At 34.4% G+C, this 14,881-nt stretch overlaps 4 protein-coding genes across 7 annotated transcripts; 1 reads left to right on the top strand and 3 right to left on the bottom strand.

The window, feature by feature from the left end:
- Window positions 1-1,069: 1,069 nt before the first annotated feature.
- Window positions 1,070-5,039, bottom strand: SCPL12 (serine carboxypeptidase-like 12; the record flags this gene model as incomplete). 4 transcript variants are annotated; one of them, NM_127857.5, is made up of 14 exons in its annotated part: window positions 1,070-1,330; window positions 1,421-1,466; window positions 1,581-1,694; window positions 2,197-2,321; window positions 2,423-2,494; window positions 2,636-2,704; window positions 2,825-2,911; window positions 3,047-3,148; window positions 3,354-3,391; window positions 3,475-3,577; window positions 4,032-4,154; window positions 4,228-4,304; window positions 4,384-4,529; window positions 4,608-4,929. In NM_127857.5, 14 exons carry the CDS (start codon window positions 4,730-4,732, stop codon window positions 1,250-1,252), a joined length of 1,308 nt encoding a protein of 435 aa, NP_179876.1. In that variant the 3' UTR covers window positions 1,070-1,249. The 4 variants fall into 4 exon arrangements, with proteins under 4 accessions (NP_179876.1, NP_850033.1, NP_001325019.1 ...); NM_179702.1 differs by having other exon boundaries at window positions 1,559-1,694; window positions 4,608-4,732; NM_001335827.1 differs by lacking the exon at window positions 2,197-2,321 and having other exon boundaries at window positions 4,608-4,812.
- Window positions 5,040-5,566: 527 nt separating this feature from the next.
- On the bottom strand, window positions 5,567-8,813 carry NAGS1 (N-acetyl-l-glutamate synthase 1). Its single transcript, NM_127856.4, has 9 exons — window positions 8,338-8,813; window positions 8,010-8,097; window positions 7,612-7,820; window positions 7,382-7,533; window positions 6,854-7,286; window positions 6,689-6,786; window positions 6,498-6,609; window positions 6,249-6,408; window positions 5,567-6,165 (listed from the first exon to the last, which is right to left on the bottom strand). Exons 1-9 carry the CDS (start codon window positions 8,680-8,682, stop codon window positions 5,933-5,935), a joined length of 1,830 nt encoding a protein of 609 aa, NP_179875.2. The 5' UTR covers window positions 8,683-8,813; the 3' UTR covers window positions 5,567-5,932.
- A 314-nt stretch (window positions 8,814-9,127) lies between these two features.
- Window positions 9,128-9,899, bottom strand: AT2G22905 (uncharacterized protein). Its single transcript, NM_201786.1, has one exon. The coding sequence runs from the start codon at window positions 9,713-9,715 to the stop codon at window positions 9,290-9,292; it is 426 nt and encodes a 141-aa protein (NP_973515.1). The 5' UTR covers window positions 9,716-9,899; the 3' UTR covers window positions 9,128-9,289.
- A 2,335-nt stretch (window positions 9,900-12,234) lies between these two features.
- Window positions 12,235-14,524, top strand: AT2G22900 (Galactosyl transferase GMA12/MNN10 family protein). Its single transcript, NM_127855.3, has 2 exons — window positions 12,235-13,263; window positions 13,749-14,524. Exons 1-2 carry the CDS (start codon window positions 12,477-12,479, stop codon window positions 14,309-14,311), a joined length of 1,350 nt encoding a protein of 449 aa, NP_565544.1. The 5' UTR covers window positions 12,235-12,476; the 3' UTR covers window positions 14,312-14,524.
- The last annotated feature ends 357 nt before the right edge of the window (window positions 14,525-14,881 follow it).

The raw sequence follows: 14,881 nt of genomic DNA, 5'->3' as shown, positions 1-14,881 counted from the left end.
AATTATTATTAAGCAATGGTATACCACAAAATAATTTTTATTTATACAATCGTATTTAAATCAGGTTGATTCGATATGTCTAGTTATCACTGTGTTAAAAAATAATATATGAGAGTTTAACTCTTATTGAAATGTAGTTAATGATATTTAAAATTTTTATTAATTTAAAAGTGTCCTGCCATATAACACGTCTCGCATTATAATTTGTCATGTGCTCTCTTTTTTAATATGTTCAAATATTCATAATATTATTAAAATTTGATTGATTTTAATATGTCCCATATTGGAGAAACAGGTTAATGATATTTTAAAATTTATATTAATGTTGCTTCAAAACCAGTTCCGTTAAGCCATCATAAAACCTCGTCCCTCAATATAATTTTTCCCGTGTAATTTTTTATTTTTATATGTTCATAATATTATAAACTTTCTATTGCTTCCAAATATATCTATCTTAATATTTATGGTAAAATGAAACAGTTTAACTAAAACCTAAACTAACCCGTATACAAACTTGTAAATTTTAATGCTTGTTAAGTGAAGGTTCATGCTCATTTGGACTTGGATTTACTTTGATCTTATTTATAATGTGACTTTTGAATCATTGTCTAAACATTATAGATGATGTGTGACGTTGAACATATTTTTTCATTAATTGGGTAATATAGTACCGTTTTTAAAATTGTGAATCATAATATATACAGAAAAATTGGGGTTTTTGGAAGTTTATATACTATATGATTCTTCAAAGTAGTTAAAAAAATATCAAACAAATATGAAAAGAGAATCATAAATTTAAATCAGAACCAAATCTTCTACATATTGTTATTATAAAATATAGAAACATAATTAGTAGACACAATCCAATTTTGGTAATATTTGTATCCGACTTTTAAGCAAAAATATTTGTGGAAGAGTCGTGTTAAATATAACCCGATCCAATTAAATTTTTATGAACAATATTTCTTGTCAGAATGAAAATTTACTTAAAAAAAAATACTGTAGAGATAATAAAGTTTGGAATTTTTAGTTATATAAGAACTTTGTAAAAATGAAATTTTTAATTATTACCAATAAATTGATTTGATATTAAATATAAATATTTTATATTAATTGTTATTAAATTTAGGTAAGGTCATTCAAGTAATTTTACATATTTAAAAATAGTTTTTGAAAGAGAAATAAAGAAAGGGTATTTTTCAATAATATAAACAAAAAGAGGGTATTCCAAATACTTAAAGCCTTTAAGTTAAAGGTCATGACCACTAATCCACCTTTGAAACATGATAAAAGTCTCGTTTGGTTTATACTCTGCTGTGTGCCCACTTCCCTGTAATGAAAACACACAAAACAATTACAAAATATAATAATTTTGATTTAATGAAATGACTAATATAAATGTTTTTGAAAGAAGACTTGCTTTGACAGTAGCAAATGTCATCTTATTGGAATAAGTTCTCGTGTATCTGTTAAGAAAAAAAATGGCATGAGTGATTTTTTGGGGAGTTTTATAAGCTTTGAGATACGATGAGAAAATGAATGAACAAGAGAAACCTACAACACAAAAATATATTATATACCCAGCGATTTGATCTTTAATCATCCAAGGTCTCCATTCATGAATGATGGAGTAATTTAGAGATTTTATCCAGGCTTGAGTTGCAAGGAAAGGAACCACCAAATCATGATCACCACTGTTCATCATAACCGCGACAATATTATATTTTCTTACAATTTGTACGTATAGGAATGCACACTATGGATTAAGGTTTTGGTTTCAATATTATTATTTTTATATATTTGAGAGAACTAAACCAAATAAAATCTACTGGTAATTTGATTTTGCTTCTAGTGGATTGCGGGTCAATTTCTCACTCTAGACGTAACTACCCTTTGAGAGTGAACAGGTAGAGTCAATATCTTTGGACTTTGGCTATATGATACTTAACAAAACATTTTTGGTAAATTTGGTATTTACGTAATATGGATGTGCCTAAAATTGTAGTAAATTCTTGTTTATTCGGTTTAGTTTTTTTCTATTCATTTCACTAAACCAGTTTTGGTTTCCTTTTTCGGTCTCAAAGTAAAAATAAGAACAAATTTTGGTTTCATTCGATTTGGTTTGGCTCGATGTCACTGATAATGAATATTTTGATCAGGTTCTTATGACATTAGATATAGGTATCTAACTCTTACCTGTAGATGAGAGATCGGTAGCCACTAATACTGTTATTCATATGGTATGGTATGCTGTTATTGATGTCTTTGTTGTATGGGATTCTATTTTGATAAGTACATCGCTCCCATTTTCCAATACTGCTCTGTATTCATAAAGCGTCCATATTTTACATTTTTAGGTTTATTTTCTTTATTATCATCACGCATTATAAATATTTCAGATTTTAAAATAATAATCGTATACCTTATTAACATGAAGAGCATCGCGAACGCTCTCGTCGTTGATCCAGTAGCCAAGGAGATAATATGGATATAACTGCACAAGCAACCTTGAAACTACGTTTCTTGGAGTAGGAAGTAGTATTTTAATGACAATTTGTTTTGTTGCCTTAGACAAAATAAGCATATAAAATACTCTGATCTTTTGTCACTATATGGAGAAAGATATATTACTTACAAAGCAATCAGGAGATGTCGTGTCGCAATCTGGTGATAATATATTGAATTCATTTAGTTCGTCGGTACACTATAAGTTTAAGGAAAAAAAAGCAAAATTTGAATTAGATGATCACTATGTGAGGTGGGAAAAAAAAATAATCACTATGTGATAAGTGACCGAACATTGACCATATCTCAGAGTGTGTACCTTATGGTATTCTTCAACAAGTTTCAAACATTTTGTGTTACGTGGATCCACGTTGAAATAATTTCCTTTGCAGTCTCTCCTAATTGACTGTTAAAACAAGAATAAAACATAAATTGTTATATCATTTAGAGTTTTGAAATATGTCATGGATAACTAGACTAGTCGAATATAAAACTCTCAAACGACATTTTTTACTAATTGAGCATTCCATATATTCCATACCTCGTATAGTTCATCTGAAATAAGTGCCATTCCATGAGAAAATGGAATGCGATAGTTTTGGTCGACTTCAAAATATGTTATTGGGTTCCCGAGTATATAGCCCTGATTTTGGTAAGAATACATATAATTATCAACTTAGCAAAAGAATTATATTATGTATATAACACAACTATCTATCTCTTTTAGTTTGTCGGTACATAACTATCAATTTCTAGTGTACAAAAAACTATCCGAATAATATTTGATCAGAACTTTTTAATAATCAATATTCTTCGGATATTACCACGAGCATTTAAAGATCAACTACCTGTAGATTTATAGGAGGTTTGCAACATATATAATTTCCTGCATCATATATAGTGTCTACGTTATTTTAAAGTAGGAGATAATACGCTAAACGATATTCAAAGAGAAGTATACAAAGATACCTTTCGAAATTTCTTGAACGAGGGCTGGAACAATCATACCGGAATAAGAATCTCCGCTAGCATAGAAAGGATTGGAAGAAAACTGTGGATGCTTGCTTAACCACTGGAAAAAAAAAAAAAACTCTTTTAGGTTGGTGTTTAATTTGGGAAGTAAATTAATGGATTTTATGCAAAACAGTCCTCAAAGTTGCTGATTATTGTAACTTTATCTTTCATATCCTAGAAATGCAGAATAATCATATACAATCAAAAATAATACGCAATATACCTTTTTCACTATTATCAAAATTTATTTTTTTTGAAAAATAATATATTAAATCAAAACTTTGGAGACGAGAAATTGAACACCATCTTTATAATTTTAGAATTATATGTGACGGTTAAAATATTTTTTTAATGTATAAATTACTGCTTTACTATTCAAAAATCAAATAATATCGATAAAATTTATATATCTTACAACACCTATTTAGATGTACCTTATCTAGTATAATAATAAAAAAAAATAGTAAAACAGATAAGTGCTTTGAGATGACAAATTAAGTTACGTTTTTTACCTTTTGGAGAAACTCATGGATATTCTTAACTTCGCCTGTGTCACTAGGCGTATCAATAAGTGGGATTCTTGAGTAGGAGAAGCCAGCTCCAATAGGCTGATCCAAGAATATTATGTTCGCCGTCTGAATAAATAATCAAAAAATATTGATAGATCATTGTGTTTTTTCATTAACATATGAACATACTTTCTTCTACCTTTGTCCACGAATATGTAGTGGAGACCAAAGAAGGGACACTTCCATTGTAAACCTTGGACTTCAAAGCCAAGGGTCCTAATATATTTTTAACCCACTTTAAGCAAGCCTTTGAAAATAATCCTTAGAGCAAGAGCAAAAAAAAGAAGAAGATTACCATTCTCGAAAAGAAGGCCAGTGATAGAAGAACACCCAGGTCCTCCACTTAACCAGAGAAGAAGAGGGTCTTCTTTTGGATTTCTCTCAGACTTTATAAAGTAGTAGAACAATTGCACATCCTCTTCCTCACCAATACCAATGTACCTTCATTCAGAAGAAGGACTAAATACTTATAACTCCAAACTCAAAACACATTATTTTTAAAAGAGAGATTTAACAAACCCGGTTTCGAGTTCGAAAGGAAGAGGGCCTTCAAAGCCGGGAAGAAACTTGACGATAGAGCCCGAATCAACATGATGATTTATGATAAACAGAAGTAAAAGCAGCAATTTTGGTGTTGATTTCATTTTTTTTTTGTAGGAATTTTAGTGTTAGTTTCATTCTCTCTTAGTTTCTAAAGATCGAGTCATCTTAGGAAACAAGGATCTTTAATTTTTATCCCAAAAAAAAGAAGTTAATTACTTAATTAATTACCAATAATAGACGTTTGATGGCGTTTTATTGTACTATAGTCATATGTAGGACCATATATTATCAATAATAGAGGTTTCCTGACGTCAAATGTAGGAGTAGGTTATATTTTCGACAAAAGAAAAGGAGTAGGTTATATATTGAGGATCTAACTACCAAAAAAAAAAAAAAAAAAAATTGAGGATCTTTAAAATAACTTTGGATGAATTAATACCTTAATAAATCAAAAATTAAAGTCCTCATATAGGAAACAAGGATCTTTGTAATAATAGAGGTTTCGTCATGTTTTGCGAGGTACTAGTCATATCGTTTATTTTACTCACCCACTCTCCAGTCTCCACTAATGAATATACACATATATACTACCAATAATAGAGCTTTGCTGATCACATTTAGAATTGGGATCATATACAGTATAAGTGATAAATTTGATTGTATATTAATATTCTACTGCTGCAATATTAGCTGCATCGGATTGTAAACTGACGAAAGAAGAAATTAAAACCAAGCTTGCGTCAATCACTTGGTGAGTTTCAAGTGAATGTGGGTTTGTTTTGTGAACTGATTCAATTTGAACGAGCTCAAAAGTTATGTTTATGATTTTGTTTTTCTTTCCAGGAAAGTGTACTTTCTTTCTTGTTATCTGGAAAATTCTCCGGGAAGTCAAACCGCGATTTCGACGGATTCTTGTCGGCTTTGAGGATTCTGATCAAACTATTTCTTCTTCACAATATCACACAGAATTGTTTTCATTTTATAGGTTCGCATTTATATAAGTTGAACCAAACAGAAGACAAAGCAGTTGAAGGCAAAGTGTATTCAATACAAAGAGTAGACGACGGTCTCTGCACGAGATCAAGACAACATAGGAGAAGACGGAAGCAAAGGAATCGTTCGTGGAGAAGCTCAAAGCGATCGATAGATGCCACTATAGCGTTGGAAAGACATTTGTCTCGTTCACTGTTCCTGAAAATATTGATTCAAAACTCAGCAGAATCTTAGAGATTCAGCTAAATGTTTCTGTGTCAATTACATTTTATTTGCTCTATGTTTGAATTTTCTGCTTCTGGACACTCTCAAGAATCATACTGAAATGTTCGAACAACAGAAATTCCACTCCTGTCTGGCAACAGCTTCTTCATGTAATACTTTGATCTCCTCGAAAGATTGATTCTTTCCCGTCTTGCCTCTGGTATCATCTCGATTGGACATTCCTGAAACCCGCGTCTCACAAACCAGTCCGCGGTTCTCGTTGTCAGCAGAAATAGCATCTCAAGTCCAAGAGCTGACGCTTTCTTCTCAATGTAATCTGCAAAATTTCACAGTCAAGAAACCGGGGTTTTTCTTACCAGTAGATTCGAAACACAATGCTCAAAAGTTTTGTGATTATACCGAGCAATTTATCTCCCTGGCCTTGTCCACGGCAATCTGATGCAACTGCGATAGCTGCAACTTCTCCACATTTTTCTTCAAAGAAAGGGAACAAAGCCGCGCAAGCGATAATATGTCCTTCCCTTTCCACAACCACAAACGAATCCAAAGCTCGCAGAAGCTGAATACCAAAAACCAATTATCCTTTGATGCTAACACCTAAACAAAAAGAAGTAGAATCTAAGCTAGTGATATGGCTAAAAGGCAAACCTCCTCATCAGTTCTACGAACTAAAGCCCCAGATTCTTCCAGGGGTTTGATTATTTGTCTTATTCCAGCAAGATCTTCCACTTTCGCCTCCCGGTTTCCTTCATATACATCACTGTGACAAGAATGGTCCATAGTTTTGTAAGAAAAATCAAAACTTTGCATGATTCGAAAGTGAAAACAGTTGTGTATACCTTGCCACCATAGTCCCCATTCCATCTCTTTTGAAAAGCTCCAACAATAGCACTCCACTTATAGTACCATCCAATAAGTGAACTCTTTTGACACCACCCTTCAACAAATCAACGAATCAGAGCTGGATGTAAAAAAGAGGCACAAGGGTTAGCTCAAGGACTCACTCTGCAAACGAACGCTGCTGCAGCCAGTTCAGAGAGATATCCATTCAAACGGCTAATTCTCTCCTCACCGCCAATAGCAAAACCTTGCTCCCCAGACCACAACCCATTTCCGTTGTCAAATCCAACACCATTCTGAAAGGTCGGACTGAGTTTTTCCCAAATCGGTCTCCCAATATGATTGTTGGGAGTCGTCACCATACCATTGTAACCAAGAGGTTCAGGAAAACTACTTATGCCTCCATCCCCAACAGCCTTCACGTAATTGGCAGCGATCTCGCTTTGCTGTGCCCGTTTTCTGACTAATGTATCTGCTTCCTGAAGAGTCAAGAACCGAACAAGATGTCCATTCTCATCAAGAACTGGACCATCCATTATGCAAATAAGCTTATCTGCTCCTATAGCTAAAGCACATGCTGTAGCAACCTCATAGGTACTGCAGTGTAGAAGTAATGTCCCAATATCAGGGTGACAAAAACCTAATGTCGTCAAGATTTAGCAAGTAAATTATTACCAATAAAGAGAGCATACTTGCAATTTAAGACTTCTCCGGTGCTGGAATGGCCCAAGTTCCTCAATAAAACTACAGAACCACTATCAAGCCTCTCACGGATTCGATCTACATCTATCTTCTTCACTAAACCAGTTGCTCCAAAATCAACACCATCAACAACACCTCTTCTCTGCCATGACAATTAATTAGATCGAACATGACAAGAATCTACATCCAACCTAACATATCAACAAAGTGAAAAACTCACCTTTGCTGCAAAGAAGTTACCAGTATCGACCCTAACGCCTGTTTCATGCAAACGACTACTATCACCATGTCGGCGTATATTGTAAATAGAAGGTCCGGGAGATAGTTTGGCCTCAATCATTACAGATATTGCTCCCGCAGCTTCCTTAGCAGCCTGAAGAGATGCTGAGTCTGTGACTCTGTAACGACCTACATATGTAGGCTCGCGTCCTGAAACTCACACACCTTTAGGCTCCATCTGAACAAGCTCAAATATTCATATTTATCACAATAAGGTTGCAACTTCGGCATCACTAACTGATGACAAACCATTCCCTATTTTTCACAATAAGGTTGCAACTTCATATATATCTAAACAAGCCAATAAGAAGACAAGTGGCAAGGTTAATTTTTTCTGACCTCTCTCAGCTAGAAGCTGGTCGATTTGCACTTGAGTTCCAGGAACTAGAACAAACTTAATGCCCAGATGATGAAGAAATGCTATGTCCTGCACACATGTTATAATGATTTCACTTTGGAATCCTCTGAACAAGAATGTAAATCTAAAGCACACTGGTCATAAACTAGCTTCCTCTCGCACACTCAAAGCTACATAGTTGCAGATGAATCAATAAGACGATACGCACTATAGAAATACAAATTACATGTTCAAGTTTAAAGCAAGACAAACAATCAAACACCTTGCGTGCATAAACCAAACACTGAACGATAAAGAATAAGTATGTGCCTTTAAAACGAGATCACAATAAGGGCCGTCTAAGACATCGCCGGAGATAGTAACGACGAAGGTACAGCTACGATGAGCCCACAAATAAGGCCAAGCTTCACGAAACCACCGCACAAATTGCTTATCGCCGACCAAATTCTCACCAGTTTCCGCGTAATCAAAAATGTTACATTTCGCCGCCGTCAGTGCCGGAGAATACGTGTAAACCGGAGGCTTTATCAATACACGATTAGGGTTTAGCTTCTTACTCGGCTCGACGAAAGCAAAATCTTTTCTTGCTTGAGGACATCGAAAAGGAACGTAACAGGTAGAAGACGATACCACCATAGCTCCACGCTCTGTCATTTCGAAATTTATGGAAGGAATTTGAATAATTCCGATGAGATTTAATAGAATTCAGAGCAAAATTGGGTAACAATGGCGGATGATCGGTGGAGGAAGAAGAAAAGTATTCGGACGAAGGAGCTTAGTGTGGGACGGTGGACGCGTGTATTTAATTTCGGTTCTTGAAAAATTGAGCATGGTTAAATTGTCGGTTTGATTGACACTCGTGAACCGGTATTTGCACTTTGTCTCTGTTCAGGAGCAGAGACAAGAGACTTGCAAAAAATATACAACGTCACGGCCCACCTTTGATGTTGAATTTGAATTATTACCATTTTCGGATTGGTTAATTTCGTAAAGCAGTGAAATGCATTGCAAACGTGTTATATACTATTCGTTTTCTTTTGGGTCAACAATATTCCTACTTTGAGTACAATAATTCAAGTAATAATACGATGCCCAAAAGAAAAATGTAATGATTAGAAAACACTACTACACACGATATGGGAATAATTAATAACGGTATAAAAAAACTGAGGACAACATTGTGGTATGTATAAAGTATTATTAGTCATTACTATGATATTATTTTAGAAATTATTTGAGTGATGCATTTCTTGCTCACGAGTCACGCGTTTTGTCTTTTTTGGAATCTAGTAATGTGAAAAGAGTAAATAGTAATGACCTTGAGAATGCCGTCGAGGGTCGAACCGGAGTCAAGTAGCTCAGCCGACAACATAACGACAAATTTACTGTCTCTATGTAAATTCACGTACGGATGAGCCTCCCTCAACACTGCCACTAACTCCGCTTCCTCCACCGCAACAATCCCACCAGAGTCTGCAAAATTGGAATGGCTCTTTGTTTCTTTACCGTTAGCGTTGGTCCAGCTTCGTCGTTGATGCTCCGTTGTCGAAGAAGACACGTGATTGTGTCTCATTTGCTTCGGACATCCCCAAGAACCTGGAGGTTCAGACCGAAAATCGGAGTTTTCCCAAACCACGCCGCGGCTGAGCTTGCCAACGCACGGTCGTGGAGTTCTGCAATTTGCCATTTATTTTGTACAAGATCAAAATCAAATGATAGGTGATTGACTTTAGTATTAAAAAATGGGATTCTTTTTCTTTCTCTTGTTCGAAGACTCTTGTGATAAATCAATGAAACAAATAATTATAATTAGACAAAAAAAGAGAATATGAGAAAATTATAAGAAAATGTGTAATGAGATAATAGAGCGATAAGAGATTCAATTTGGATGGTTATTGTGATAATGGGTGTCTATTTGAAAGCCAGATGATTAGATGAAAATAGAATCTCATATGATTTTTCTACCATCGGATAATTATGGAATACTTATAAGTTACAAATATCTAAATTCATGTAGTTTAATAATTTAAAAAACTTTTGTATTTAATAAAAATGTATTTCCCCTTTTTTTGGGGTCTAATATTACAGACATTTTGTTGGTTAATTGGACTAAAAAATATAATTGGACTAATATTGAAAACGCATTCCAAACAAAAACAATCTACTATATGGTTTCATTTGATAAAGATAAGAAAAATAGAAAAAAGTAACTAGAGCTTGAAAATTGATCTCTTAATTATATTTTGTTATAAAGATTAGGGATCCATGTTCAATTTCTAATGACCTTGATCTCTAATCTACACCAACAATTAACTCTTGATCTAACCAACGTAAAAACTGTACTAAACCAATATTTTTCTACTCATCACTAATAGTGAAGTGTAGTCCAACTGATATTCTTCCCAATTATGTTGCAAGTTATAACCAACTTGGCCCAGCTTCTAGAGTCGAGCCCATATACTATCCAAAATCCATCTAAAAACTCTAATGCCACCAATCCCAGTTCAGTTCAAGTTAACCGAGATCTCAGTTGGTTTATTCAATAACCGAAGACAACCTTTAACCAAAGGTTAACGTTACTTTTGCTAGAAAATCTAAGCCTGTTTGATTTGATTGTGCTATATGAATATCGGATGTCGAAGCAAAGAACTAAGGAACAAATACAAAACCCAAGAAGAGACTATATCGCGTCTTTTGGATATAAATATCTCAAACCTCGCGATTATCACTTCCTTCCAAATGCTAAACCAAATGAGTTAAGAAAGGCAAAAGTTACAATTTGTTATTTTCTCAATGGTTGGTGCCTGCCTTGGAGTTGGTGGTGTCAGGTGTGCGTAATGGAATCTCTTTATAGTCGTTTCTTTTAAAAGATTCTCTCTCTTAGAAACAATAATGACATGTTTTGGTAAAGCATTTTCCGTTTTTCTTTGCTTTGTTTCCTTTCTTATAGTTTTCAGTCTTTTTCTTCTATCATTTTTCCTAAAATTCTGTATGAAAACGGTATAAACGTAACTTTCATACAAAAAAAAAAAAGTTTTCCGAATCAGATATCATATATAGCTCCATATTTGATTTTCTTTAGACAAAATAATATTTTTTTAAATATAAATATAAATACCACATTTTACTATTAAAAAAATCTAGGTTGCATGCAAACGGAAACAAAAACCCGTCTCCAATATGAGAACTTGCTAGACTCGCTAACTCTTGTAGAATATCAACATTATCCAATTGCATAATCACAGATGACAATACCACGGTTTTTTGATAATGGTAACTAAGGCAAGTGAATTGGTACTATTACTGGTACTTTTGGGCGACAGTTTTTTTATGTTAGTGTTTCCGAAAACTATACTTGCGTCATATTCTTCACGATTTTGTCAACCTATCTATTGTCGGTATTTACTAGCGTTGATGAACATGGCTAATTATCATCCTTTTCTAGGAAATATAAAAAAAGTAGGATCGTGACGTTAAAGTTATTAGTTAGTGTTTATAATTCTATACGATCTGTGTTATACTTTTATGATATCAAATGCCTATGACTATGCATTAGGGATATAACTACGTACTATATACATATTCATGACATAGATTCAATCTGACTCTTCTTAAGATCTAATCCTGATCCACGTTAAAGGCTTGGACTATGTAAATGTTTGTCGGTTTGAGTAGCTTTAATCATATACTAAGTTTTAATCTTTACCGAAATTGAATATTAAATATTTTTGTATAATGGCTTCGTATATTGTGCCTCCTCATTAATTGTGATGGGCATAAAGATGCGCTCTTCGTGACTGTCATCAATATAAAATTTCTTAAGCTAGCTTTTAGAGTTTTTCTTTAGTATATCGGTCCAATATAGTAGTTATTTTCAATTATAAAACACCCAACTCAAATAAAATAAAATAAAATAAACTTAAAGCAGTGCAATTTTCAACATTAAAAGCTGAAATTGCGGGTGAGATAGTAATCTTCTGCACCCTAAAATTATCGCAGCAAACTCACGTGCCCTTGCTTAACCGGAACACCGGCTTACCGACACGTAGAAACCAACACCAATCTTATTTTACAATCAGTGTCGGTGAAACAAACCGGTCCGGTTCGTCACACTCACGTTGTTCAAGTTTCTCTACCAGAACAAAAGCACTATCACATGACAATTCTGACATATAAAAACCTTATCTCTAGCAGTTATAAACCTACCAATCGAAACACGAAAACTATTAATGTGAGTACACTTCAATTTCAATTTTTTGACAACATTTACTTTTCACAAACACAATTACGTCAAATAAAAATCTGATACAAATAAAGTAATATATCGAGCGAGTGATTAATGGGACATTAATGTTACATATAGAAAAACAAAAAAATAAGTTATTGCCTTTATACAACAAAGTTCCCAAAATTTTGAATTTTTTGTAATCATCTCTAAGATTCTGTTAATGGTCTCGCCTGAGACATCATCATCACATTACCAATCATCTCCAATGGCAAAATACGCCGGAACAAGAACCAGACCGGTTGTATGTATCTCCGACGTCGTTCTCTTCCTTGGCGGAGCTTTCATGTCACTAATCCTCGTCTGGTCTTTCTTCTCCTTCTCTTCAATCTCCCCAAATCTCACCGTGAAAAACGAAGAATCCTCCAACAAATGTTCTTCAGGAATCGATATGAGCCAAGATCCAACCGACCCGGTTTACTACGACGACCCGGATCTAACCTACACAATCGAAAAACCGGTTAAAAACTGGGACGAGAAACGAAGACGTTGGTTAAATCTACACCCTTCGTTTATCCCCGGAGCTGAGAATCGTACGGTTATGGTAACAGGATCACAATCTGCGCCGTGTAAAAACCCAATCGGAGATCATTTGTTGCTTCGATTTTTTAAGAACAAAGTTGATTATTGTCGGATCCATGGTCATGATATATTCTATAGTAACGCTCTTCTTCATCCGAAGATGAATTCTTATTGGGCGAAACTTCCGGCGGTTAAAGCGGCGATGATTGCTCATCCTGAGGCGGAGTGGATCTGGTGGGTTGATTCTGATGCTTTGTTTACGGATATGGATTTTACGCCGCCGTGGCGACGGTATAAGGAGCATAATCTTGTTGTTCATGGTTGGCCGGGAGTGATTTATAATGATCGGAGCTGGACGGCGTTAAACGCCGGAGTTTTTCTCATTAGGAATTGTCAGTGGTCTATGGAACTCATTGACACGTGGACAGGTATGGGCCCTCTTATTGTTTTGTCTTTTTAAAAATAGTTTAAAACCCTAATAAGTAGGCATTGTCTGGTTTGGTTTAGATATTTTTAAACCAATTATGGTTCGGTTTAAGATGAGAATTTAGAATTTCGGTTTCATTTCAGTTAAATTTAGCTCGGTTTGGTTTATAAAAGACGAATTTGGTTCGATTTAAGGTAATATTTCGGTATCTTTCAATATTTTCGACTAAATTTATATAAAAATGATCAAAATTCTGTTAATTTCAGTTAAATTACACTATATTTCAATGATATTGGTGCATTTTTGACATAATGCAATAATTTTCGATAAATTATGACAAAAATTTGGTAATCTCGGTTCAATTTAGCTCGGTTCGAGGTTTTTAACCGAACCAGTAACTGAATGTCATGTTTCCTCTTATTGGTTGGTTTAGAAAATAACTGAATCTGAATCAAATTAACCAAAATTTTGATTTATCTCATGCAGGTATGGGACCAGTGAGTCCAGAGTACGCAAAATGGGGACAAATCCAACGGTCAATATTCAAAGACAAACTCTTCCCAGAGTCAGATGATCAAACGGCTCTGCTTTACTTACTCTACAAACACAGAGAAGTGTATTATCCAAAGATATACCTCGAAGGAGACTTTTATTTCGAAGGATATTGGTTAGAGATCGTACCGGGTTTATCCAACGTAACGGAACGGTATCTGGAGATGGAAAGAGAAGACGCCACGTTGCGTAGACGACACGCAGAGAAAGTGAGCGAACGATACGCTGCGTTTCGTGAGGAACGGTTTTTAAAAGGAGAAAGAGGCGGGAAAGGAAGCAAACGGAGACCGTTCGTGACGCATTTTACGGGATGTCAACCTTGTAGTGGTGATCATAACAAGATGTACGATGGTGACACGTGTTGGAATGGGATGATCAAAGCCATTAATTTCGCTGATAATCAAGTGATGCGTAAATATGGTTTCGTACACTCGGATCTAGGCAAGACTTCCCCTCTTCAACCTGTACCGTTCGATTATCCTGATGAGCCTTGGTGAAATAATTGTGTTTTGTTGTTTTATAAACTCTTTAGATGTGCTTTTATAATGAGTTGATTATTATAATCCATGAAGTGAAAGGTTTATAATGCGGAATCTTTTTGAATAATTCAATGATTATTGGTTTATTTGATTGAAATATTATTGTAGTATGTAGGGCAAACGAGATAAAGTAAACAATAATTAGAGGTAATTTTAAGAATTTGTTTTTTCCATAGTAATTTATGCTGAGTGAGATTGGTGATTGGACATATTATTGTGGTTCACGAACTAAGTGTTGTGGAAACAAGTAGAGTAGTCACCGTAAGTACTTGTTGAACACATCTCTCACAATTTCTCCAATTATATGGGAAACATTTATGTTTGTAATGAAATATGTCATATGAGTTATACACGAACCTCTTTTGTGTTTGTAATCTTCTATTTTATGGTTTGTAATAAAACGCCTTTGGTGGCACTTGAACTTATTTATGGGATTCTTGGAAAATGCATTTAAAATCTTCTTCCTAATCAAAACCAGAGATAATGTATTGGATTAGCTTGTCATCCTAATATGTGTGTGTGTGGTTA

The sequence above is a fragment of the Arabidopsis thaliana genome, chromosome 2 (assembly GCF_000001735.4).
Source record: "Arabidopsis thaliana chromosome 2, partial sequence".
Lineage (NCBI taxonomy): Eukaryota > Viridiplantae > Streptophyta > Magnoliopsida > Brassicales > Brassicaceae > Arabidopsis > Arabidopsis thaliana.
The sequence above is the reverse complement of the archived record's forward strand: the minus strand, read 5'-3'. Positions and strand labels throughout refer to the sequence as shown.

Coding starts and splice junctions, on each gene's coding strand:
- AT2G22900 (NM_127855.3), top strand. CDS start 12,477: ATGGTCTCGCCTGAGACATCATCATCACATTACCAATCATCTCCAATG. Junction 13,264..13,748: donor ACTCATTGACACGTGGACAG/GTATGGGCCCTC, acceptor TATCTCATGCAG/GTATGGGACCAGTGAGTCCA.
- NAGS1 (NM_127856.4), bottom strand. CDS start 8,682: ATGACAGAGCGTGGAGCTATGGTGGTATCGTCTTCTACCTGTTACGTT. Junction 8,098..8,337: donor ATTGTGATCTCGTTTTAAAG/GCACATACTTAT, acceptor ACATGTGTGCAG/GACATAGCATTTCTTCATCA. Junction 6,166..6,248: donor CCAGGGAGATAAATTGCTCG/GTATAATCACAA, acceptor GAAATTTTGCAG/ATTACATTGAGAAGAAAGCG.
- AT2G22905 (NM_201786.1), bottom strand. CDS start 9,715: ATGGCAAATTGCAGAACTCCACGACCGTGCGTTGGCAAGCTCAGCCGC.